This window comes from Mirounga leonina, unplaced genomic scaffold (assembly GCF_011800145.1).
Source record: "Mirounga leonina isolate KUSES-001 unplaced genomic scaffold, KU_Mleo_1.0 Mir_201, whole genome shotgun sequence".
Classification (NCBI taxonomy): Eukaryota; Metazoa; Chordata; class Mammalia; order Carnivora; family Phocidae; genus Mirounga; species Mirounga leonina.
In genome coordinates this window covers 30739066-30765442 of record NW_023270504.1, presented here as the reverse complement: position 1 = coordinate 30765442, position 26377 = coordinate 30739066, and the positions used below count along the sequence as shown (strand labels likewise).

The 26377-nt window shown below is 49.1% G+C and overlaps 1 protein-coding gene across 1 annotated transcript in view; it reads right to left on the bottom strand.

Annotated features, from left to right (window-relative positions):
* The window catches only part of CACNA1C (calcium voltage-gated channel subunit alpha1 C), a 645253-nt gene that overhangs the window by 581337 nt on the left and 37539 nt on the right, over window positions 1–26377 (bottom strand). Inside the window, exons 2-3 of the mRNA XM_035028541.1 lie at window positions 6955–7276; window positions 2262–2367 (exon numbers count right to left, since the gene is read on the bottom strand). Of these exons, the coding sequence (XP_034884432.1) occupies window positions 2262–2367; window positions 6955–7276 (428 nt within the window). The remainder of the gene's footprint in view (window positions 1–2261; window positions 2368–6954; window positions 7277–26377) is intronic.

Sequence of the window (26377 nt, the reverse complement as noted above, 5' to 3'; positions counted from 1 at the left end):
TGGGTGTATATGTCTGTGTGTCTGTGTCTGTATATGTCTGTGTGTCTGTGGGTGTATCTGCATCTGTGTGTGTGTGTGTCTACATGTGTGTCTGGGTGTGTGTCTGTGTGTGTTTGGACTGGGGATAAAGGAAACATGAACACGCTTCCTTCACTTAGGCCAAGCTGTGGCTTGGAAGAGGTCAGAACTGCTCTAGCAACTAGAAACGCCTTTTCAACCTCGCACACTCTGTTCCGCATCCCCCAAATTCCTAGTGTAACGTCACAACAAAGTTCACTGGCTGTCCCCATCCCCTCTTTCCCTCCACCTATGTAACCTCCCCCCTCATTTGCAAGAAAGAAAATAGCAACATGCAACTGACACTGGGAGGTTTTGTGAGGCCCGGGCTTGCATGCTGGTGTTATTCTTTTTTAAAAATACGGCTTTATGGAGGTATAATTTACATACCATAAAAGTCACCCATTGTTAAGTATACGACTCAATGACTTTTAGTACAGTTATACAGCTGTGCATCCAGCTTCAGAACACCTCCATCACTCTGCAGTGGGATTTTAAAAATCCACTGTCCCTCCAGCAGTCTCTGCACCCAGCAACCTCCACTCTAGTTCCAGAGTAAGTCCAACACAACCCCTCATGGTCCCACCAGCCAGGCCACCGCCACCAAGTACGGGCTTCACAGACCCAGACAGCAGCCAGCCCAGGCTCCTCTCCCTGTGCAGCACCCCCAGCCCCCTCCCCGTGCTGCTGCTAATCCCCCAGGGAGCTCAGCCCAGAGGGGCTGGGGCAGAGACTAAATGCAAACTCTCTACCCACCTTCCCCACTGCTTTTGCCTAGATCCCACCCAAAGCCTCCCTGTCTTCAGAATAAGACACACATCCTTTTTTTTTTTTTTAGTTACAGATGAAGTGTGAAGCTGCCCAGGTTTCAGGAGGCCCATGCTGGCAGAGGGAGGTGGATACGCCGAGGACAGCCCACGGAAGATGCTCCTGCTTTTCCAAGGGCCATTTGGGAGACACTTGGGCTTGTGTTTATTCTGACACAGTAAAGATTTCTTGCCTGTTAAGAGACAAGGTCACGCCTCAGAAGGCCTCGTGGACTGCAGGGAGTGCTCTGCCTGCCAACTCTGGCCATGTCCTTCCTCGGAGCTCCTGGGCCAGCTCTGGAACCTGTCCCTGACGCACGGCCCAAGCTGAGCCCTAAGACGCTGCAGCCTGGCTCGCACCGCACCACGTTACCCAATATGGAGCTGGGTCTAACTGTCCCAACTGGGGGACACGGTGGAGAAGTTTAAAATGCGCCTCAGATTCAGTTGCTGAGGTGGCTAAAGAAAATGTCGAAGGTTAAGAAGCAAAAGAATGACAGTCGTGATGCCATCAGCAGCCAGCAATAAGGGAAAGGAGAATTTGCTAACCTTCCTGATTCTTTTGGGAACGATCTCATCAGACAGTCCAATCTCGCTAATTAGAGGAAGGTGCTGACGACGGGGAAAGAGGCATTTGGTGGGAATCACATGAAAAGTTATGGTGTCTCTGCGGGGGAGGGGAGAGAGACAGGATTTTCCTATGGCCCGTGGCAGAGGCACCCGGGACTGCCCTGATTTTGCCAACTGCATTCCAGAGCTCTTTTCCTCCCATGCCCAGACAGAGCAACGGCCTCTGTAATGACTTCACGCTCGGCCAAAAGTAAACACACTCCGCGCTTTTTCCATGGACAAATTCTAACCCCGAATTGCCAGCACTGGCTTCCCAACAACCCAGATGGAAAGCCGCCTTTCCCAAGAAAAGAAAACCTTTTCAACTAAATAATGCATCTTGGCTGCAAAAGGAAACTTTCCTAAAAGCTTCCTAGAAATTGTTTCTCATGCAGTGATACTATAGATCACCTGAGCAAACCTTATCAGTGGGACACAGTCACTTAAAGTAAATACAAAAATCATCCAAGAATAAAAGCTTGCTCCTGCAAACACCTGCACTTGCAACTTAAGCAGCACATTTTATAGCTCTCAAAATACACACACACACACACACACACAGAGCTCACCACCACCTAACTGGAATATTCCTTCTGAAAACAGGCTGTGATAAGACAGGTGCTGACTTGAATAAAGAGCAGCAGCACTTGAGATCTAAGCTCGGCAGCACCTCTGCGCGTGTCAAACGCACATCTCACTTCTCCCCACATTCCACCTTGAATCCATGTGATCCAAGCTCAGTCCTCCACCGAGGGAGAGAAGCAGAGAGAGACGGGATGGTGGACTTACCAGGTTGGAATTGGTGGCGTTGGAGTCATCTTCTGGAAAGGGAATATAGATCGCTAAGGCCACACAATTGGCAAAAATAGTCAGTAAAATAATTATTTCAAATGGTCTGAGGACGGGAGTTAAGGAAGTCAATGCCACAGAAAGCACAAGTGAAACAAACATACATATATATATTTTTTAAATGAATCAAAGATTCATAAGAATTTTGTTTAAACAATACATTCCAAGCCCCTTGTGTTCTGAAAAGAAACATATGCCTTTTTAAGTGCTTCTAATGGGTCCCCGCCAAAATTTTTCCTAATATGTCAAAAGCAGTGGAGGCCAGTCGCGTGCCAGAGTAAACACAGATTTCTAAAAACTTTTTTCTTCTTCTTTTATTTATTTAGATTGCATTGGACTTCATTTTCCCCCATGTGTGCTTGGGGTTGCCTCTACAAAGCAGGGCCTGCTCAAGTCAGGACAGGCCGTCCCCCAGAAACTCCTTCTCTCATGGTTTCCACACTGCCCCCCGGGTGACTTGAGCTGGGGGCGGGAGAGGTGAGACCGATTTAAGGCAGACTTGACGTCAAGATTTTTCATTGAAATTTGGAGATTTACTTTTGATCTTTTAATCTGAAGTTTAGAGTAGTTATTGTTTTTTTCTTCTACTTTATTTCCTGACACCTTCCACAGAACCTGACGATGGCTGGGGGCTCTGGACCCTCAAAAGCATGGCAGCCCGTGTACTGTGCCCTCAGGGCAGGGCAACCTTCTTTCCTCCAAGGCACAGCTCCATGTGGAACACCTTAACCCTCTTCAGTCTGTGGAGGCCCTGCCTTCAGTGGGCAAGGCTTCCATTCTAGGGCCTCCTGACTTGGGCTGGTGTGTACTGGGATCTAGAGGGATAAGCCAGCTTCACTCACCAGCAGCAGTGCACTCAGTGAGGCTCTTGTGCCCAGATTTCTTTATCAAAATATCAGGCAGAACACATTCTCCAGAGAAAAAGGAGTTAATATGATAATGGTCCTTCTACTCTGTACCTACAACTAAAGGCCAGAAAGGAGAAGCTTCAGAGGAAGGCCAGTTTATGTTCTTTGGGCCCCAGCTTCCCCTGGTTCCCCAACACTGCCAAGTTTTCATCCTCATCCGAGGAGCCTGACAAGATGAGGAAGGGAAAGAGGATGGAAATCCCTGGAAGAAGGGACCAACTTCCTCTCCCAGGGAAACCTGTACTCACCAAGTTAATGAATTGAAGCAGGAAGAGAGACCTTAGAGATCATCTCGTCCAAACCTCTGAGGCCCAGAGAGCCTGAGAAACTTTCCGAAGAGCCCATGGCAGGTACTTCCCATCAAGACTAGAACCCAGATTCCCTGAGCGCAGAGTCCAGTGTTCATCCCGCTGCCATGAATGGCCTCTGACCTGTGTTAAGGACCTAGAAGACATCTTAGTCATGGCTTTAGCTGGTGTGCTGGTCATGGATCCCCCTCGGTCCCACAGGCATAGACGAGGGTCCATTTACCAGCACACCTCATGAGTGTGTGTGCCTTGATATCAAGACGATGATATGCAGTCTAACCCCCAACTTGACAGATACAGAAAACAAAACCACCTCTCCCAGGTTCCAAGCTGACAAGTAGCAGGGCCAGCCCCAGACCTGGACCTACTGACTCATCTGCTCCGATATGCTGTGGTGCCCCCTGAGTTGGCCAAGGAACCAGGGATGGCACTGGCAGTGTTGATGACAGGGACAGCAGCAGGCAGGACAGTGGCTGACACCATGCGCTTACTCTGTGCCGGGCTCTGCTCTAACTGCTCTGCACAAACACCCGAATGAGTGCACAGTTATTGTCCCCATTTCTAACTGAGGAGGCAGAGAGGTGAACTGTTAACTTGCCCAATGTCACACAGCTTGTGGTAGGATGGGATTCAAACTCAGGAAGTCTGGTTCCAAAGTCGGAGTTTGTAAGGACTACTTACCCTACGCTGATCCCTACGCTGACCTATCCTGAAGTTACCCTAAAGCGTTTTTAGAAAGTTCATACTTTAGACCCCCTACCACAAAACCCCTTCCCTCCTAGCCCTTTCCCACCTGCTTAGGAAAGTCCCATTCAGCCCAGGGGCTGGTCGGTTTCATTCCCGTCGTCTGATCCCTTGTGCCGCGCCCCCCACACACACACACCCCCACCAGGGCTACAGCACTTCAGTTAACCGAGTCAGACCTCAGGCACCTGTCCTCAAACATCAACTCGTTCCTTCCACCAAAGTGGGTGGCGGCTAAGCTTGGAGTGTTTCTTACACTATCACTTCTACATCCTCCCCCAATCCAGGCTATCCATCCATCATCTTATGCTAAAAGTCCCCGGCTACTGTGGAGACGATAATGTATAAAGAAACCGATCAGGCAGGTAAGAAAAACCACGAGTGGAAGGTGGAGGAGACGCCAGGTAAGACCTGGAAACGTACTGTGTCATCCTGTGACAGCCAGATCATTTTTTAAACTGTCTCTCCTTCTTAATGACAGCATCAGATTCCACTCTTTCAAGGAACACTGACGAGCGAGTACACCAGACCATCTCCTGACCTGTCCAACTACCCTTCCAAGGCAGTCTGGGAATGCCATCTGACTAGCAGCGCGGAGGCCAGGCCTGCTTCCTTTCCTGCATGGGGGAGGACCCATTCCGCCAGGTGGGCTGGCTGCAGCACCCCTCTGCCCAACCAGGGAAGCGGCTGAGCTCCACAGGTGGCCCTGGGTCATGGCCTGGCTAACACTGCTGCTGACTTGGTCAACTGTCTTTTCACGAGTCCCTGCCTCGGGCCTCCTGTGGCTCTGTGACCAGTTTCCATGGGCCGCACACCAGACGGTGCCATTACAAAGCCCCGCTCTTCCACACTCCCCCTCCTGCCCTGTGTGCTGCTATCTCACCTCTTCCCTTCCTCCCAGGCTAGTACGTCACCTGGCACTTCATTCTGCCCGCAGTGCTGCCTGTCAGGGAGCTGTCCATCCCGGGGAGGGAAGACAGACTTGATGAAGTCAACTCGTCCTCACCAAACACGTCCCCTGACGTGTTTTTCTGAGCATGCTTCCACAGGCATAGACTCCGCAGCCCTAGCTAATACTTTGGTTACTGCCCACTAAAGATGAGGAAACAGAAGCTCTGGTGATTCTGATGACTTGTGACCACTCAGAACACAGGTGGCAGCACCATGATGGGGCGTGGTAGTTCAGGCCCCAGATCCAGGTCCCTGCGTGTCCCAGTGGGCTGGCTGGCGTCCCCTGAATGCCTACCCTAGTATGTCTCCTCTACACTATGGGTGCACAGGGAGCGGGACGCACATGGACTGGGGACTTGGGGAACCTGGATTTGAAACCCAGCTCTATCAGCTACAGGCTGTGTGATCTGGGTAAGATCTTCAGCTTCTCCAGGCCTCAGTGCCCTCCCCTTTGGGGGAGCCTGACCCACATGGCCCCCAGCTCTCCCACTGCCTGGTTCTGTTGGAGCTGTTATGACAGCAGCATGCTGGGGCTGCCCAGAGCCGAGCCTCTCACCCAGTCCTCCAGGAACGGGAAGCACGCTTGGCCACTCAAGACAGATAGCCAGCTCTCCAGCTGCCACTCAGCTTACGCTGCCTTCTCTTAAAGTTACTTTTTGAGTTGAGGGGCCCAAACATTTATAGAACTGACATGTCTTGCTAAACAGAAGCTCTTCCCTCCCAAGCCATCTTCTTTTGCCTTTCAACCACTACCTACTAAGGCTTCTCAATCTTTCCGTGGAAACTCATGAATGACATGGAACCCTCCTATCCTGAGCCCCAGGAGACATGGTAGGAGACGTGGTAGCTCTGCCTGAATGAATTCTTATTATGAAAATGCCCAACACTAAGTACCAGAGTTCACCTGTCTGTCACTAATATATGACCACGTGGGGCTCAATGTCATCACTGGGCAAAGTCAGGGGTGGACCTACTCATCTTGAAGCTCCTTTCGATCTCCACCACCCCACAATTCCCATGACGTTAAGGGGCCTGTAATTCCACAGTGAGAGCCTGGCCCTCCAAAGCCATTTTCTCTGAAGGGCCCACTCACTGGGTTCTATGCATACAATGTGGGTCTGTGTTTAAAACTCCCAGCCAGCATTCTCCACTTTGGCTGCACACGAGAATCACCTGGAGAACTTTCACGTATGCCTGCGTGGGGCTCGGGCACCTGTATTTTGTTACAACTTTCCAGGCGATGCCAATGTGCAGCCAAGTTTGGGAACCATGAGCCAGGGTGGGTCACTGACCACTACCCTCTCGCACATCTCGGGCTTCCTCCTCCTAGAGAGAGTGGAGGTCATGAAACTACACCAGTGCCATGACACAGGAGGCAAAGAAGGCTATGGGGTATGTAACCACTGTTCACCCGACACACCAGCGGATCCCTGGACAGGCTCGGCTAGGTGAGATGATACAACCTCTCAGGATCGCTTTCTCAAATGCTGCTCATGGTATGAAAAAGATATATGAAGAGAAAGACCCTGCTTGTTACTCCAGCAGATTTCTGGGCCCTATCCCCAGACATTCTGAGTCACTGAGTCTCGGGTAGCGCCTAAAACTCTGCATTTACATAGCACCCCCGTGATGAAGGTGCAGTGGGTCTGGGAGCGAGCCTGGGGCCAGCCCCACCCGGGGCCCCGGGGGGGCACCCCGCCCAAGCCAGAGCGCAAAGGATATTTCCATTCGACAATGCTGATGCACGCCCTCCGGATGGGGTTCTTCAGAGTCAGGCAGAGCAGGGCACGGGGCGGGCGCGTGGCTGTCGTGCTGCCCTGCTTCTTGGGTTTCCCGTACTGCTGCCGCTTCCGCTGTGTGGAGCTGACCGTGGAGATGGTCGCGTTGCCGGTGCTCCCCATCAGCTTGGCCTGCCGGGCCGCGTCAATGGCCGCCTGCCAGGACAAGGCCGCCCCCGGTGTAGGGATGTGCTCAGGGGCGAGCCCTGCAGCGGCATTGGCATTCATGTTGGCATGAGCGGGGCGCGGGCTCCCATAGTTGGAACCTGCAGGAGGAGAGGACAGAGGACGGCAGTTACTAGGGAGAAAGCAAGAGAGCTGGGAAAAGGAACCCAGACTCGCAATTTTTTTTTTAAATCTCATTTCAAACTATTGCAGCAAGAGCCTGGGAGGTGGCGCATGAGAACATGGGTGTGTGCTGCTGAGCAAAAAGAGTCAGGGAAACTGTTCTTGTCCCAGTTCGGCTGTGTGACCCTGGACATGTCGCTCCTACTCTCCAATCTCACCGACTCATCTTAGGCAACCAGACATGAGATGTGTGCATTACAGCATACATGCATGGCACAAGTATGGACCTGGAAACACGGAGCAAGTGAGAAAAGGAGGACACAGAAAACCGTACATATGCAACGTCATATACGTCTCTTACATTTGTAAGAACACATACAAATAAAGGACATGCATAAAATATAATAGAATGGTTGTTTAAGGAAAGTGAAGAGGGAAAAAGGAACGTAGGATATGGGGATAAAAGGGAAGAGTGAATGAATGAATAAATGAATGGAGAGAGAATCATTGCATGAATCAATGATGACAAATGCACAATGAATCGAAGAGTGTAATTCACTCAAGTCTCTGTACCCAAGTTCCAAAAACCAAAAATAGTATAATGAAAGGAAGGCATTGGACCAAAGTTAGGTCACATCCAGGTACCTCAAACCCATCTGAGCAATGAGTGTTGATTGGATAGGAGGGGGTCGGGGGCTGTGATGGTTTTACGTTAGGTCAGCAAATCCTTTGACATCCCTCCCATTAAGAAAGAGGATCTATGTCCCTTCCTCCTGAAATGGGGTTGGTCTTTGGCGACCATTTTGACCAAAAAGTACATAAGAAATGACAGTATGTGCATGCCCTGAGGCTGCCATGGGGTGAGGAAGCCCATACTAGCCAACACGGAGAGCCCATGAGCAGGGAGAGACTGCAAGACAGCCCCCAGCTGCTCCACCCACCATCTGACTGCACCCTCATGTGAAAGCCCAAGCAATTCCTGACCCCTAGAAACTGTGGGAGGCAGCCAGGTGCTTGCTACTATAAACCACTTTGTTTTGGGGTGATTCATTACATAGCATTTGATATCCAGGAAAGGGAGCTGTGTATGGCAGGGATTGACAGGGTGGGGTAGAGGGACACAGGGAGGAAACCTGTGCAGGAACCAGTGAAATCCAGAGTAGAGGCATCCACATTTCTCTGTATAAAGGCAAAGGAAGCCTTCAAGACTGCCCCTAAGACACTATGCATACTTGGTGGGCATTCCTCCATCTGATCAGCTGGATGCCTGACCCTAGAATCCTACAAGGTTTACCCAGGATCAGCTCAGCCTGGGCCCAGACCTGAATGCCCCAGAACAGATGCATGGCCTTGAGACTTGTCACCTGGTTGGGTGCCATAGGATCAAGGGAAGCAGCAGAGAATGGGGTGATAGTGTGGGCAGTGAGCCTGGCATCTGATGCCAAATCAGTTGCCCAGAGAACCGTGGCTGGAAGAGCCAGACCAGTTGCACATATGTAGCTTCCAAGGGCCCTCCCCTCTTCTCAGTGTACACACAGCTCTCCCAGGGAAGCTGCTGGGCCCAGAACAAACTGCCCCTTCCCTCTCCTCGCTGCACCTCACTAGTATTCAGATGAACACTTGGCACCTCTCCCAGCCACCCCTCCCTACTCTTATCTTGGATTGATCCTTCTATGTTTGACCTTCAAGATGACTTTTGCTCCCAGTGTGACTTGCTATCTAGACCCTATCGCCTCCACCACCAGCCCTGTTGCCGCCCCCCTCCCCCAGGGGATAAGCAACGACCTGGCTTAGCCTGACAGAACGCAGAGACACTCTGTCCTAGAGATGGACCTTAACAACCTCATCAGGCTCCTGATCTAGCCAGACCCTGAGCTTTCTGGTTATATTACTTAAGTAACTTAGCTTAGGCTAACTCAAATTGGGTTTCTGTCCTTTGCAACCAGAAAAGACCTGACGAATATGCTTGTTCAATGCTACAAAGCTTGTACCTGTCTGGGCTGTCATTTCTGCTGAATTCCAAAATCTACGTCCTTTCTGTCATCACACCCATGACAGACAATAAATAAGTTTCTACTCTTCCACCAATTGATTGACACGACTGCCCAAAATGCTGGACCCAAAGGATTCTGAGACTTCTCCGCGTACAAGAGGAAAGTATGTCATGACAGATTAGTGACGTCTGCCACGGATACAAACAGTAGGGAATGGTATCACAGATGCCACGAATTCACCAGCCCTATGTGATATCAAGATGAGCACATCAGGTCTTCTTTAGTACCGACTGGCCCACTGCCTTCCTGTCCCCTGACAGTTGTCTCCTGCACTATTACCATCTGGTCCCTGTAGCATTAGGGCCCTGCGCCCACTCCCCAGGGCCTGGAAAATTGCCTCTGTGCTATACTCAATTCAAGGCTATATTCTCAACGTGACACGGCTCCTGTATCACCATCTACTCCATTCACCCCCCTCCTTTCCTCTGCTCCAGCTGGTCCAGGCAGCTGCCGCACCCCTGGGGTAAAGTGTTTTACCCAGAATGTCAGGATCATGGAGAACCCAACACTTCCTGTGAGAAGTCCTCTCTCTCACATACCTTGCCATTGTCCTCCCTACACTCACTGTGTGGATCCTAAGCATAAAGCTAGGAAGACCCCGATATGACCGGGGCCTTCGCTTTTCTTATGATACCCCAGAGGAAGGAATTAGAAGGCAGTATCTGAATTAATAAAGGCACCTGAAGCATCAGAACTGTTTCAGTAACCAGCAAGCATTCGTATCTCCATTTAACACATAAGAAAACAAAGGAGTGTATGATTCATTAAAGGTCACAAAGTGAGACAATGAAAGATTTCTGCGGCACGCACAGGACTCGCGGTTCACTGCTAAACTATAGTCCGCCTCCTCAGAACTCACCCTGCGCCCCACATGCATACACACGTGTGTGCTCACGTCCAAGGCCACAAGCAAAGCATACGTCTCCTACTGGGTTTACGGGCCTTGAGGTTGAAGGGGCTGCTGCATTTCTGACCTAAGAACATCCTTTACGTTTGGCATAATCTTCACAGGAAGGAGTCCACTGTGTGAACAGCCTCTCCAGTAACCCTCAGGGCAGCCCTGGGATGAATGAAAGTGGAAGGTGTCCCCGTTTCTACGGGCTGCGTTGGAGTGACCAGTAACCAGTGGCCTAATCTCATGTCTTACTGGGTTTGCTGGGAGCACTGGAACTCTCATTTTGTCCATTCAATCTGTGATCTATAATTTTTCCTTCCTAGACTCCCTCCCTGCTCAGCACGGACAACACTTAATCAACTCTATTTTAGTTCCTAGACTAACTTCTCTTCCCGCACATAGATAAAAGCAGCCTATGTCTTCAGCACTGTCAGCCCCTCCAGACCCCAAATCTCTTCTCACAACAAGCCTGCAGCACCTCACACCTTCTTGCAGACTACTGTCTTCAAACTCCAATCTTTGTACCCATTCCCAAGCACTGTCTTCATCCTCCTCTCTCCTACCACTTGCCAGTTCCAAAAGCCGAGCCATCCGTTTAGACAATGCTTCGGAAGAAGGCAGGAAGCACTGGCATGAGAACACATCCATGGCCTCAGAAAGGCTGCGTGAGGGGTGTGTCCTATGCACCCTGAGGTGATGACATGGAGAGCAAGGTGACCAGGGCTCCGCAGAGCCAAGATGTGGTTCTGAAAGCCAGGTCCTGGCAGGCTGACTTCTGAGCTACCCTGCACCATGGGTGACCTTCTTTATGTTCCCAGAGCACAAGGACCTCTCTGGAGCACTCCATCTGGAGAAAGCACATACAAAGAAGCCCGTGGGGAAAAATGGAATGTCAACCTCTCCCTAGCCAGAGAACAAAAAAACAACCTCCATTAATTTGGTCCTGGAAGCTCTGAGCACTGCTACAGCCCTGTGACCTGACTAAGGGCACCACCATGGTAAACACAGAGCCACACACGGGCGAGACAGGTGCAGCCCCTCCAGGTTAGCCTCCCACTGGGGCTATGCTTCAGGGCCCAGCTTAGCCTCCCCTTTTCCCAGCAATCTCCCCCCATCCCCTGGGATGGCTCCCTACCCAGACCCGAGGCTCTCTTAGTATCTCCAGGTCCCACTCAGGAAGGGGGCACCACTATCCAAGAATCCCAGGAATGGAAAATCACCACCTTCGGCTGAACGCTTTTGAACCCAGAGCAGTGCCGTGGAGGAAGGGCAAGCAGCCTTGTGTCCCTGATGGCTTTTGTTAGCACGAAATAACCACCCAATGCAAAGAGACCAATTTTCAAATTATAAAGCTGATTCAAAGCTCTGTCTCCTGGCTGCCAGCTGAAAAGATGCCACCGTTTAAGCCTGCTCTGGCTCCTGCCTTACTAAACTATTTTTACTGGTGTTCTTGTCCCTGAATGAGCCCCAGAGCAGCGGCTCAGCAGAGCAGGCCACATACAAACAGGTGGATGCCCACAGCGGCGACCTCGCCCTCACAAGAAGAAAATGATTCCCATTTGTCAAATGGCCCAGCTCCCCTGACTTCAGAGAGCAGCTCCCTTCTCCCGCACACAGGGGCTGCTGCTTCTCCAAGGGACCAGGACGAGGGCAAGACCCCTGCACAGACTGGTCAGCCACAGGTCATTCTGCTCTGCAAGGTCCTAGGAAAGAGTCCAAGTCCGGAGGCGGTGGCTTATGCTTCCTTGGTATCCCCATGAGTGAGGCGTGGAGCTGGGGACCTGGAAGGTGTTCGGTGATGGAAAAGTGGATTTCATTTTCCCTTTAATCCATCTCCATCCATGCACCTGATTCAGGGCCTTACTGCAGAAGACGTTCACTATCTACTTGCTAACAACAGCAATATGATGATGTCATGATAAAGATGAAGGCGGATAACAGTTAAACACTAGAAACTGATGGAGTCAGCCCATCTATGCCCTAAAGCATGGGCTTCTTCAGCCTCTACAACTTATTTCTGGGATAGGGTTGTGGGGGAGATTTCTGAAGGAAGAGGTTGTGAGCCATGACTTCCCTCTCCCCCACCACCCCCTAGTCCAGGTCTCCACCCATTTCTTGCCCAGAATGCTGCAGTAGCCCCCTGACATTTCTCTCTCTCTCCTTGCCTGTCCCCAATCCAATCTCCATGCAGCAGCCAGAGTGACCTTTTAGAAACAGAAATCATAAATCAGGTCCTGTCATTCTCCTAGATAAATCTCTTCAAAATCTGGACTCGTTGCCATGACTTATGAAGCCCACATAGGCTGCCCCGGCCACTTCTCTGAGCTCATCTCATTCCCCTCTCAGCCTGGTCCAATGCAATCCTCACATATGGGACTCATTTCACTCCTCCGAAATGCTCACTTCTTAAATGCGGCAGTACCTTTGCACGTACTTAGAATGTTATTCCCTCTGCTTTTGGCTTAGTGAGTCCTTCTTTCACCTCAGGTTTGGGCTTAAATAATTCCTTCTTAAAACCCCTGACCTGGACCCTCTAATGTAAATATGCAGAGTTCAAAGACTGGCTGCCAGTGGGCTCCCCATCTCCCTGCCTCCATACTCCCCTTGAATAGAGATGCCCAAACTCCCAGCACGATAAAGAGATCCCCAATTAGCCTTGTGTGTGGAGGAAAGTACAGTGCTGCAGATGAACTTGGACAGCACAACCTCCCTCTTAGCCTTAGCACCTTCATCTGGACACAAGGGAGGTCACTGCTAAAGACAAGACTTTGTACCCACAACTGCAACCCAAATCGATTTATAGAGAGCAAGAAGCAGCAGTTCATACTGGGCAGGGAGAGAACTGAAAATACATTTCCTCCTAACGTCCTAACCACTCTCTAACTTAGCAATCTCTCCAGCGCAAAGGAAATGCTTTCTCTCAGGCCAGGGTGTCACCTGAGACCTTTGCAGAAGCCCATTTCACTTTTGCGGTCTGTAATCTCACTGTGGTGACCAGGGGCCTCCATTCTCTTTTACAGTGTAGCAGCCAACCTGAAACAGAAACTGTGCTTTGCCCATTAAAGGCCAAATGACTAGAAAGCAGGAGGCCATTAATCTTCTCTATCCAGAGTATTACAGAGATAGCTGGGAAACTCGAACAGAGAAGATTCTCTCTCCTGGTCTTAAGATACCCAAAGCCCTGTCTGTCTTAAGCCCAGTGGTGCCCATGCAGGGAAGGATCAGCTCTGGCTCAACCCCATGCGGCAGATGGGGTAGACCGGTAGACTAACTCAGCAGCTCTTCCAACCTCCTTCTGCTGTGCCTGCCTGTCCTGCAGATGCCAAAGAGCTAAAAACTCTAATTTCCAACCTTCCTCAGAGCTGAACTTCCTGATGTGGCTATGGAGTTTGGCCAACTCAAGTGAATGAAACTAAGTCTGGTGGGGAGAGCATCTATTTCACTGCTACAAGGCTGGCAAGGCTCTGGCGATGCTTTCCCGATGAGTGGAACGTGGATAAGGGGGTGTGATCCTGGAGTCAGCTCTTGGGCTTCCAGATTCCCCAGCTTCCTAATTATACCAGAGCCTCGGTCCCCTTGGTGGGCCAGCTCTGCAGCCTTATTCCAGGAGTCATTCCTAGAGGCCCGACCCAGAGCCTGCTCTCCCAACCCTTCCAGTGATTTTGTAAGCTGGATTCCTGTATTAACTATGTTTCCTCTCAAAAAGACTGTGGCAGTATCTACTGTAGGTCTGAACCCTGACTGAGACACATGGTCTATAGCCTTGCTGTCTAAAAGAACATCTACAGTGATGAAAATGTTCTATTCATTCTTTGATGCCCAATATGGTAGCCACCAGCCATTACTGACTCTTAAGCACTTGAAATGTAGCAAGGGCAACTACAGAACTACATTTTAAATTTTATTTAATTTCAATTAATTTACATATAAATAGCTACAGATGGCTAGTGGCTATCGTACAGGACAGCACAGGCCTACATTAAGAGGAAGTCCTAATGGAAAAAGCATAATTTGTGATGGAACTTTTCAAAAAAAGCAATCAAGAACTGATTCAGATGCTGATAGGTGGGTGGATTTTCTGATCAGGAAATAACCCACCCTATGCAAAAAGGCATGTGTTCAAAGCACAAGAGAGTCTGAGACCCAACAAACAACATTAGAAACAAAAAGTCATTTTTCAGTGGCTAATCCTCTTGACAAATGAACAGAAACTAATGATCCCAAGGGGCAGGTGGGGAAGCTGAATCTTCCCCCCAACCTGAGTGGGTCCTAAGAGATCCCCAGGACATCCCAGCTGACGTGGAACCCTCTCCCCAGACCGAGCACCCAAAGGGTCTTTGCAGTGTGTCACATCTGCTGCCTCTACCTCTCACTGGAGCCATTTCACACTCTTGTCAACAGCATTCTTGTTCACTCTTCCCTCACCCTTCTACAAACACTGATCATGAGAGATGCGGATGCTGAGAACAGACCCTTGGCCACAGCAGTCAAACCTGCTCTGAAACAAAGACAGGGACCCAAGGATATCTGTGGCCATCCCCCCGACTAAATCATTCAGTGACTAAATCACTGCCTTAAATAAAACCATGTCTTTCCTGTTCTACATCCCACTCCTCTCTAATGACAGGGCCAAAGCAAAGAACCTGGAGTATTTCAGAAGCCCAAGCTGACAGGACGAGTGGTCAAGCTACTGTCGTTCACACCTTCTAGTGATCCAGCAAACTAAATCTTTTCTCTGTTCTTCACAGGGCAGCTAGTCACAAGGAGAGAAAGAAAGGAAAAGGAATCCTCCGAGGGACTCCCATGGAAAGAAATAGATGCAGTCCTGACTGAGGTCAGATACCAGCCAGAAAAACGGAAAGCCTTCTGGATGCCGATATCGGGGGACAGGCAGGAAGAGTGCCACAAGCCTGGCACAACACTGAGAAGACCGAACACTGGCTCCTTGTCTCCTTGGCAATGACTAATGAGTGCCTGAGAGGGGTTACACTCTGGTATATGGGCCCTTCTTCTATTCTCCCAGTGATCCGTAAGCTCCTTGAGAGCAGGACCCAGCTTTGTGGCCTCAGAAACGTGGCAGACTGTCACCTAGTAGGTGCTCAAAACACATTTGCCATGTGGAAGTTCTTTTGCAGAATTTTTATTTGGCCTTCAAAGATTTCTATATAGAAGTTTACAGAGATGATGTTATTCAATTATTTTAGATTAGAATGTCATATATGTGTCTTTCTTTCTTTCTTTAGAGAGAGAGGGAGTGCACAAGTGGAGGGGCAGAGACAGAGGGAAAGAACCTTAAGCAGACACCCTGCTGAGTGCGGAGGCCGACGGGGGGCTCGATCCCACAATCCTGAGATCATGACCTGAGCGAAAATCAGGAGTCAGACGCTTAACTGACTGAGCCCCTTCTGTGTTTATTTCATATGTTAAGTGAATATTTGTTTCTTATCCCCCATCAGAAGGGAAACCCCAGGAAGCAGGCACCTTTGTCTATTTTGTCTGGACCCCAGAGTCCAGAACAGCCTGGAGTATGGTGTGTGTCCAACAAAGATGTGTTGAATGAATGAGTGAATATCTCAAAGTGTAATTGTCCCGTTACATTTTTTTCCCATGACATTTTTAATTACTTCAACTCCTGCCCCAAGATATAGAGGGTTTTGCTGCTTTGGCCCCATTTTATTGGTAGGAAAACAGAGACCTGGAGTCTCCGCACCTCTCCCAATCACCAGAACGAGAACATATGAGGCAGCGCCATCTTGGAAGGACAGCTTTTAGTGTATTCAGTGGTCCCAACCTCCTTCCTTCTCACCACCTGGGAGGATGGGGTGACAGGAAGACTCACTTGGCTAATCCTCGACTGCCCACATACTGCACCCAGTGAAGTGGGCAGAGCACCCTTGGGAAACAGCAGTAATTCCTGACTCCATTCTCTGTTTGTGAATGCCCAGCCACACTGCCACAGAGGAATGGCATATGGCAGCGCAGCCCTGCTGAGGCTCAGAGCTCACAGACTCAGACCCTCCAGGCCAGGAGAGGTTCTGTTCTACGGGAGAGAAGGTCTGATTGTGCCTGGAGCCTCTTCAGCCCTGCTGGGGGCAGGGGAAGCTGAACTCCAGAACACTGCCCAGCTGGAAGCATGCGCTGATCAGCCCTGTAGGGAAAGCAATTTAGCACTCCTAATGAGAGTCTTTAAGGAATTCAATCATTCCACTACCCTTCTCAGAAGCTACCCAAGACTCCAGCAAAGCAACGTACCCGGTTATTCACCACAGTGTAAATTATACCAACACCAAATTGAAAATCACCTATAAGCCCATCACAGGGGGACTGGCCTATGCACGTCCACATAATAGAATTTTAGAAGCCATAAAAATTATGTTTTGAAAAACAATATAGAAAAAAATTTCACATGATATTAAGCAACAGAAACAGGGCCCAAAAATGTATGTACTGGACTTTAAAAATTGGACCCCAATTTTTATTTTATTTTTATTTTTTTAAGATTTTATTTATTTATTTGACAGAGAGAGACACAGCAAGAGAGGGAACACAAGCAGGGGGAGTGGGAGAGGGAGAAGCAGGCTCCCCACGGAGCAGGGAGCCCGATGCAGGGCTCGATCCCAGGACCCTGGGATCATGACCTGAGCTGAAGGCAGATGCTTAATGACTGAGCCACCCAGGTGCCCCGGGCCCCAATTTTTAAAAAGACACTTATTTTCCATGGAAGAAAGACTAGAAGGAAACACATAGAAAGACTAGAAGGAAACACATAGAAATATTCCTAGTGGTTCAACTATACTTCAATCTTTTAAAAAGTCATCTTTCTAGATCAAGAGCATGAAAAAAGGATTTAAGATCTCTATTGTTTTTACTACACTTGAAAGAAAAGCACACTTATTGTTGAAAAACAGAAAAGTCCAACAATTTAAAAATGTGTATCTTAGAATGTGTATCTTATCTTACCTCAGAAAAAGCGCCATTAATAGACTTATGTGTCTATCTAGATCTTTTTTAAATTTTTTTAGAGAGGGGCAGAGGGAGAAGGAGAGAGAATCTTTTTTTTTTTTAAGATTTTATTTGAGAGAGAGAGACAATGACCGATATAATGAGAGAGAGCACACAGGTGGGAAGGAGAGGTAGAAGCAGGCTCCCCACTGAGCAGGGAGCAGGATGCAGGGCTTGATCCTGACCTGGATCATGACCTGAGTTGAAGGCAGACACGTAACCCACTGAGCCACCCAGGTGCCCTGTGTCTATCTAGATTTTTGTCCTGTAAATGGCTAGAATAAAAATTTATAAAAATGGTAGGAAGGAAGGAAGGAAGGAAGGAAGGAAGACTAGTGGTATCTTCAGGTAGCCACATTTATTTGCAGAGAGGCAGTTTAGCCTAGAACTCAGGGCCATGGACGTGGAAACCAGGCAGTCTAGATGCAAATTCTAGTTCTGCTAGTCACTACTTGTGTTCTGCTGGAACGGCCACCTCACCTCTCTGTACCCAAGATTCCTTATTTGTAAAATAGAAATCATAACATCGCCTATCACATGGCATCGTTATGATGATCAAATGAGTTCATAAATATAAAACTCTCAGAATACTGCTGAGAGTAAGAGCCTTGTAAGAACTAGCTCTTTTTGAAATTATTATATTTTCCAAATTCTGTACAGTAAATAATTCCTTGGTGATCAGAAAGAAAAAAAGTTATGGTTTTGGTTTATTATTTAAGTATACTTCCAAAATACCGTAGTCAAACTGGTATCAGATTCTTGTCAAGCTGTTGCCAGACCCATTCTGAGGGGTTTGGGGGGAGGGGTATGCACTCAGACCCCACCTGGCAAACAGGCCGCCCACCTTCCTAGCCTGCCTGGAGCCTCCTCCTCCTGATCCCCAGCACCACAGGAAAACACAAGCATCTGCCTGCAGCCACAGATAAACAAGGAGTCCCATGAAAACTCAACATGCACCTTTGTGCAGCCCTCTGCTGCCTTGAACCTAAGCTCGGGACAAAGGATAATTGCACCCCTAGGTCTCCAGCTGCAGCGCTCTGTAAACAAAGGTATCTAGGTTTAGGATACAGTGAAATGGTTGATTGGAAAATTAGCCAACCTACATATATGGGCAAGATGCTTTCTTTTTTCATGTCATCTTGATTCGTAACAATTCCATTAAATATCAACTGAGCCCCAGAAGGTATGAACAGGTATGTGTATGCAGGTCCTAGAGAAAGACAGCAGGACCGCTGGGTTCGGGCCCCGGTCTGAGGGGTACCATCCGTATCAGCACCAATCCTTCGAAGAAGCTGCAGGGGATTTCCTCTGGCTGGAGCACAACCTCCCAGCATCAGAGGCCAGGCCGCTGACCCTGTGACTGTCACTCCCACCACCAGCCACACTGCCGAGCACCAAGTGATACACACTTCTCAGGTTACTCATCTGTAAAATACAGATAAGAATACATTCCTCACAGGACAATCGTAAAGACTAAATGAGATTAGGTCTATGAAAGTACTCCCAAATATAAAGACACTTAATAAGAATCCTTCCACAGATGTCCACATATAAAGCTTCAAGGCACCAAAGAATACCTCATTACCAATGAAGTAAAATAAAATATGAAAGCTGTTTTATAAAAAAAAAAAAATCTTTTTCCCAGAAGCACACCCTCCATGTTAAGCAACCATCTCGTAAAAACTGTTATATCTCACACACAAATTTAATTGTGTCAATTTGTGAAAAACTGAATCTATCCAGAGAATTCAGAATACAGAAGATTCCAGAGATCCTTGAAAACAGTGATTCATTTTCCAAGGAACCCCTCTTGGTGAAAGGCTCTGAAGTTCTTTTTCCATTAGCTGTGGGATTGCACTGTGTGCATGTGTGCGGGGGGGGGGGGTGACTGCACATATTTACACACTAAAAACATAAAGCACACAAACACACCCATACACAGCCCATTTGTCCTACTCCTGATGTCTCTAATTCTCATTAAGGTGGGACAAAAGAAAGACAATAGCTTATTCCTCTGCACTCGCAGGCTACTTAATAACAATGCTTTGTATAAAGCATAATGCTTCTTTCATTTGGAAAAGTCAAAGCCATTTATCTCATTAATCCCCACAAAACCTTTGCCAGAGAGCAGGCAGACAAGAAGGTGGAAGGCAACGAAAAAATAAGCAAGTCCCCCCAAGCCTGCTGTTCCTTGGTAAATATTAAGCTTCAAAGAGCTATGAGGCCATCTCGACTGTTTCCCAAGTTTGGTGAGAGAAGAACCAGACCAGAAGTCAAGAGAGCCGAATTCCAGTCCCCTCTTCAACACCCATTTGTTCTGTGCGAGTCAGACACATCACTTTCCTTCTTTGGCCTTTGGTTTCCTCCTCTTGTGAATGAGGAGGCTCAACCAAACACCATGAGAGGTCTCCTAGCTCCGAGCCTCAGGTCCAGAACTCTTGGGTCTGGTATCTCATTGCCCCTATTACCCCTCCCCAGCCAGTCTAACTCCTACTGAGTTCCTCAGTGCCCAGATCTCTTCCCCACAGACCTCAAAGATCAGGGCCGAGAAAGTCGGCCTGACATCTAGCTCCATCTGCTCCCGGGCTGGGCTCCTGGCTCGAGTGTGTGCTCGGCCATCCTCAGAGGCTGCCTCCAATCTGCTCACAGGGCAAGGTCAACTGAAGGGGCCACTCAGTGAGGAAGGGCAACAGAGAGAATAGGACCCTCTAGCCTTTGTATTGTTTCTAATTTATTATTCCAGGGTTTCCCCAGTAACCCCTGGGGGCTCCATGTGGTTCACGTGGAAGTTCTCAGAGCCAGAGAGAGCCTTCACCTCCCCACACTGGGATAGTATTATCAAAAAAATATCAGAAAATGGCAAGCGGTGGCAAGGACATGGAGGAAGGATGACCCTTGTGCGCTGCTGGAGGGAACGTAAAATGGTACAATGGTTATGGGAAGTAGCCTGGACGTTCCTCAAAAAATTAAACACAGAATTACCGTATGATGCAGCAAGGCCACTTTTGAGTCTACCCGAAAGAACTGAAGGCAGGGACTCGAAAAGATACTGCACACCAAGGTTCAGAGCCGCATTATTCACCATGGCCAAGAGTTGGAAACAGCCCGAGTGTCCGCTGACAGATGAATGAATAAACAAAACATGGCCTATACATACAATGGCCTGTTATTCAGTCTTAAAAAGGAAAGAAGTTCTGACACAGGCTGCAAAATGGATGAACCTTGAAAACATGATGCTAAGTGAAGTCAGCCTGTCATAAAATAAATACTGTCTGATTCCACTTCTATGAGGTACTGAGAGGAGTCCTAGCCATTGAGACAGAGAGTAGAGGGGTGGTTGCCAGGGCCTGGGGGGGAAGGCGGGGTATGGACTTTCACTGGAAAGATGAAAAGGATGGTGGTGACTGCAGAGCAATGATGTGAACGTACATAATGCCACTAAATTATACACTAAAAAAAAAATTAAGATGGTAAACTTTATATTATGTAAGTTTTACATACTCTAAAATTATTAAAATTTTAATTTAATTTTTTATAAAGAGCAGAGAGGAGTGTTGGACCTAAACATTCCAAGAGGAAAAAGATCTAGGAAGTGGGGGGCTGTCTTCTCAGGAACAGAGAGCTGGAAGGCAAAGGCAGCTGTCCTTCAGGAAGGGCTGGTGAGGGTGAATTCAGCCCAGTCCCGAGGGAGGTGTATGGCAGGACCAGTCTCTACCCCTACCCACGTGCTTCCCTGCACTGCCTCTGCTCAGGCCCTCAGCATGTGACTCAGGCCCAGAAAAGGATGCAGAGAATTTTGGTCATAAATTGTTTCCAATTATCAAATAAATCACACATGCGCATACACAAACATGTCTTCACAACTGAGTGAAACCAGACTCAGGTCCAAATACATCTACGGTGTTCTCAAGCACCATTCAATACCAGGCGTCAGATCTTTAGCTGGGAGAAATGGGTGATTGGAACGTTAGATCAATCCCTGGCTTTCCACAGTTTCAGTCTTGTCCAAAGGCTCTGCACTGGGCACCTGGAGTGTCTCCAGGGCAGGCCGTAACGCGTTCATCTCCGTAGCTCTGGTGCCTAGCCCAGCGCCTGACACACATCAGGTATAAAAAGAGTGTTCACTGAAGGAATGGGATTTCTCCTCAGCGTCCTGAGGTGAGGAGACAAGTGACATTATTCCCACTGCTAATGATGAAACCAAGGCAGAGAGAAGCACACAGCCCCCATCCAATAAGACCCAGGCTAGGATGGACTCAGCCACCCCCCAAAGCCCTCCAATTTCTCTGGCATCGTAAATCCACGCTCCTTCCTCAAAGCCTCTTGAAGCCAGCAACCTCTTGAGCTCTCCCCACCCCCCACCCCCCGGGCGGGTATGTGTTTCCTCTCCTTCCTGAGCCCCAAGCTGCCTTTTCTCTTCTTTCTGCCTGGCTTTTTCTGACACCTTCTAGGCCAGCACTACCTGACGCCTCCTGGCCCCTCTCCTCCATCTTTTCCTCCTTGGAGGACTGACGAAAACATCTGACGAGGCCATCCCTGTGTGTGGCAGAGAGGCAGAGCAAGGGTTGCACCTAGGATGGGGGTCCTTGGAGACCCAAGTTCCCAACGTGGGACTCTAGTGCTGCCCAGATTCTCTCCCAGGCCTCAGGTGCAGCGAAAGCCTGGGCCAAAAGGGAGCAGACTCGGAGAGCCAGGAAAGTCTACTGTTAAAAACCCAAAACTAGAAGGCAAAGGTCAACGTCACCTTCATTCTTCATCTCAGAATGGAGTTATGATTCAACGAAGCAGAAACCAGAGCTACAGAAATGCTATAAAGCTCTACCATCTCTATACCTTTGTCACCCTGTTTATGTGGCTCTCCTCCGACTATGTCCCCACAGTAATTAGGAGGGTTGTAACCTCTAAGACAACATGAATCTAATGCTGGACTATGAAGACAGCAGGGAAAGAACACAGGATCTGTAAATACTGAGTTTTAGGGACAGGCTGCAAGGGAATCGAGTGGATAGTGGCAGCTAGAAAAGAAAGCTGCGAAGTCGGGTGGCTAAAGGCAAAGATCGGGAGTCACGTGAGACCCAAGTTTGTACTCTGTGCAGCCACTTACAAGCCCCATGGGCCTGGGCAACTTAGTTAACATCTCTGAGACTCTGGGACCTCTGAGCTGTTTCAAGGATTTTAAGACATTTACAAGCACTTGGCATGGTGCAGCCATATATGAAGTTCTCAGTGAACAGTAGGCATTAATCGGTATTGCTCTTATTGTTGATGCTGTTATTAAAGTGAGCAGGATCCCGGCACCTGCAACAATAGAGAGGCGTGGGGAGGCCCCGGCCTGAGAAGAGCCATCAGGCTCAGCACCACAAAAGCCTTTGCTGGCACCTCAACAGAGTCAGCAATTCATGATCCTCCATATTTCCACCAAAGCACACTCAACCCCAGCTTATCTCACTTCTTCATCAGCTCACCTTGGGCCACGGAGACCAAGGACCAGGGCTGGGCACATGGCTTTCCTCCTCCCTCCTCCGCTAGGGAGCCGTGTGACTCTGGACAAATTCCTCCCCTCTCTGTGTTTACCTTGTTGGTAAAATGAAGGAGTTTACCAAATGATCTCTAAGATCCTATATATTTTTTGGCACTCGCTGATTCTAGAATTCGCATGTGGGTGGCAGAAGAGTTTATCATTTGGAACGTGCTGGCAAAAGAAATAGGCTTCCTAGAGGGATGCTCAGTGCCCCCACCCCACTCCTCAATTCCCTCCTTTATGCTAATAAATAATTGAATTGGAAAAGCACCTACCTAATAGGGCAGCCACTTACATAGGGCCACCCCCCTGAGTCTCAACAAACGTGGACCAGGATGGCCATGACTCCTTAAGAACGTGATATGTAATGTTTGTTCTCCACAGCGCCCAGCTTCTGCAATATCTGCTGACTTAGTAAGCTGCTCTTCCTGGTCCTCTCTGATGCACTCAAGTTTGGGAGCCGGATGCTGCTGGAACCACAGTCACCTGCTCATTAGCTCTCCTTGAATGTCTGTTTCCTTCGGCAGCCTTCCTAGATTTATTTGGTTTTCCCAATCTGTGAAACGGGAGCTAACAGCTCCCGAAGGATAAGAACAGAGATGTGGAATCTTTGGGGTGACCTGGAAGCATCTTTCTAAAGGTCAGAGTTAGCAGGTGGAGAAGGTTATTGGGGCAAATGGGGCATTTGCTTTCATCTGCTCTATGCACTCAGTAGTCCACTGAAGTGCCCTTTTATATAAAACACGCATGGACTAAACATAGCTTTGCTACTGGGTGGTCCCCTGGCAGCCTGCAAATACAGATACTGTTTGCTGAGCATCACTGTTTGCCTTTTATAAAGAAAGGCAGTTTTCTTTATAAAACTGGGAGCTTAGAACTCCCACTCAAGATGGCAAATGCTTGGTCCAACTTCCCACTTGAGCCAAGGAGTTATGGAGCCCTCCACTCACTGACCCCGAATTATCCATGGTCACAAGATTGTATGAAGGCATCAGTGATGGGGGTAGGGAAAGCAGCTGCTGCCTGCCAAGGATAAGGTCCAGGAAAGCAACTTGCCACATGACACATGTTCACCCTGGATCACAGGCACACATACATAGGAATGTGCACATACAAACACGTGCGTGTCCCCAGTGTGGGACTTGCAGGCACAGAGCCCCACCACCTTCCTCTGTGCGGCCCATGGCCTTTGCCGCTGCCTTCCTTAGATCTACTTGAAGCATGTGCGTGGCTTCTCCCCCTGCTCAGACATAACCCTGAGCGCAGAGCCCCATCTCCTCCCACTCTGCAGCCCCCACAGTGCTAGCACAGGGTAAGTGGTCGAGAACATCTGGGTGTGTGGGCCCCACTGGGGCGGGCACCATGGGAGCCTCAGACACGTGAGATGCTCTCCCTGCCTCGACAAGCCACCAGCCTCCTCGGGTTGCACATTCACCCACACAGACACACACACAGACACCCACCCACACACGCTCTCCAGTAACATCTGCCCAGCCAGGGACCTTGCTCTTTCAGAGTCCGCAACTATATTTGAACGTGAAACCGAAGCAGCCAAGGCAAGACTGGCCCAAAGGTTAGCTCCAGACAACTTAGCTTTCTAAAGTGCTCAGTTTGCCTCTGCCAGAGCACGTGGTTTCTTCGAGCTGTCACCCCCTCCAGAATGCAGATCCCCTCCCTCCCCCTCGTCTGTCTGTGGCTCCCATACTCCACTCCCAAGGGCAATGGCTTCAGGTGAAGGAGATACGAAGTGCCAAGGTACAAAGAAGATGAGTTTTGGAATGAGACAGATCTCAGTTTGAGTCTCAACACTCCCCTTTTTAGCTAGGTGATCTTTGCTAAGTTAGCCTAACCTCTCTGGTCCTCAGGTTGCTTATGGGTGAAACAGGAATAATATCACAAGGATAAATAGGATCCATTAAAACCAGTGCAAGCTTACTGGAGGTTAATTATTTCAAACCAACACTGTTTCTTGAGTTGGCAGTGCTAAAGGGTGGTATGAGACACAAGGAGTTACACCCTCCTTCTCCCGCCCCTGGGTTCTCCAGCAACTTCTCCCAGCCCACTCCAGAGCACAGTTGGGCCACCCGTCCCAAAGAGAACCAACAACACCTAGTGATGTCTTGCCCTCCGTGCCACATCCAGAGCTGGCAAGACTCTCTCACACTTCTTCTGTCACCACACAGAGGGGGTTACACAACATCCGAGCCTTTGGGAGACACGGCTTCCATCTGGCTGGCAGCTTACAGATATTTGACCTTATCAGGCCTGAACTGGAAAAGAAGGGTAATTGAAGTTTCGTATGAAATTATCATGCAAGCTACGTGTGACCCAATCAGGCTTCCAGGGCATGTAAGAGTTCCATTTGTTTGTGCCAGGGATACTTTGTGTGCGGGCTGGAGGAAGGAGGCCGGCCACATAACAGGGCCCCTGTGCCCTTAATGTCTGTTCTCCCTGTTCTCCCTTCATTGGCACCCAGCAGCTATCTTCACAAAGCCTCACATAGTTAGCTGTCCTCTCCTATCCCTTCAGGACCGCCTCAGGCTTTCCCTGAGCCGACAGGAGAAAGCCATGAGAGGAGACGAAAGGAGAGTGGGGGTGAGGAAGGAGAGCAAGCTCAGGCACTGCAGAGCTGGGAGTGCCCTAGAGACCATCTGGCCCCAGCATCTCCCCTCAGAGGTACGGACACTCAGACCCCAAGCAAGCAAGCGGCGTGCCCTAGCTTCCACAGCCAGGGCAAGGTCAAGCCAAAACTTGAGCCCCAGCCTCCAGATTCCTACATGCTGTTTCTACTAACCCAGGTCAAGGCTGAAGCCTTTCTAATGAGAAACTGGCCTATAAAAACTGCTCTGCCCACTGCCCTTTATGTGGCCGAGGCCCAATGTGGCAGGCTGAATAATGCCCACCCGCCCCCCAAGATGTTCCAAGTCCTAATCCTCGGAAACTGAATACGTTACCTTATATAGTCAAAGAAACGTTGCAGGTGTGATTGAACTGATTGTGAGTTGGGGAGATTATCCAGGTGGGCCTGATATAATCACAAGAATCCTTATAAGAGAGAGGCAGGAGAGGAGAAATGGCTCTGAAGATGGAGGAAGATGGCCTCCATCAGCTGGAAAAGGCAAGGAAACAAGAGTCTTCCCCTAGAGCCTCCAGAAGGAATGGGGCACTGCCCACTTTAGACCTCTGAGCTCCAGGTCTGTGTTTTTAAGCCAGTGAGTGTGTGATCATTTGTTACAGCAGCAATAGGAAACTCATACTCTCGGCACTGCATGTGTATAAAATCATCCCAAGTTGAAAGCAGCAGGGAGAGGGCAGAGTTAAGCAGTCTTGGTTATCTGGCCCATGGCAATGGTAAGCCGTGCTCCTGGGACTCCTCGAGGGCAAAGTTCTTGCTGCCCTCAGCCTGCAAGGCCCTCAGAAGCCAGTGGGTGCCTGATGTCTGGGGCAGGGGGTGGTATGAATAGAACAGAAACAAAAAGTTTCTAGGAGTCAATTAAAAAATGGGTAAAGGACTTGCATAAACATTTCTCCAAAGAAGATATATACAAATGGCCAATAAGTATTCAAAAAGATGCTCAGTTAATAACCAAAGAAAAGCAAATCAAAA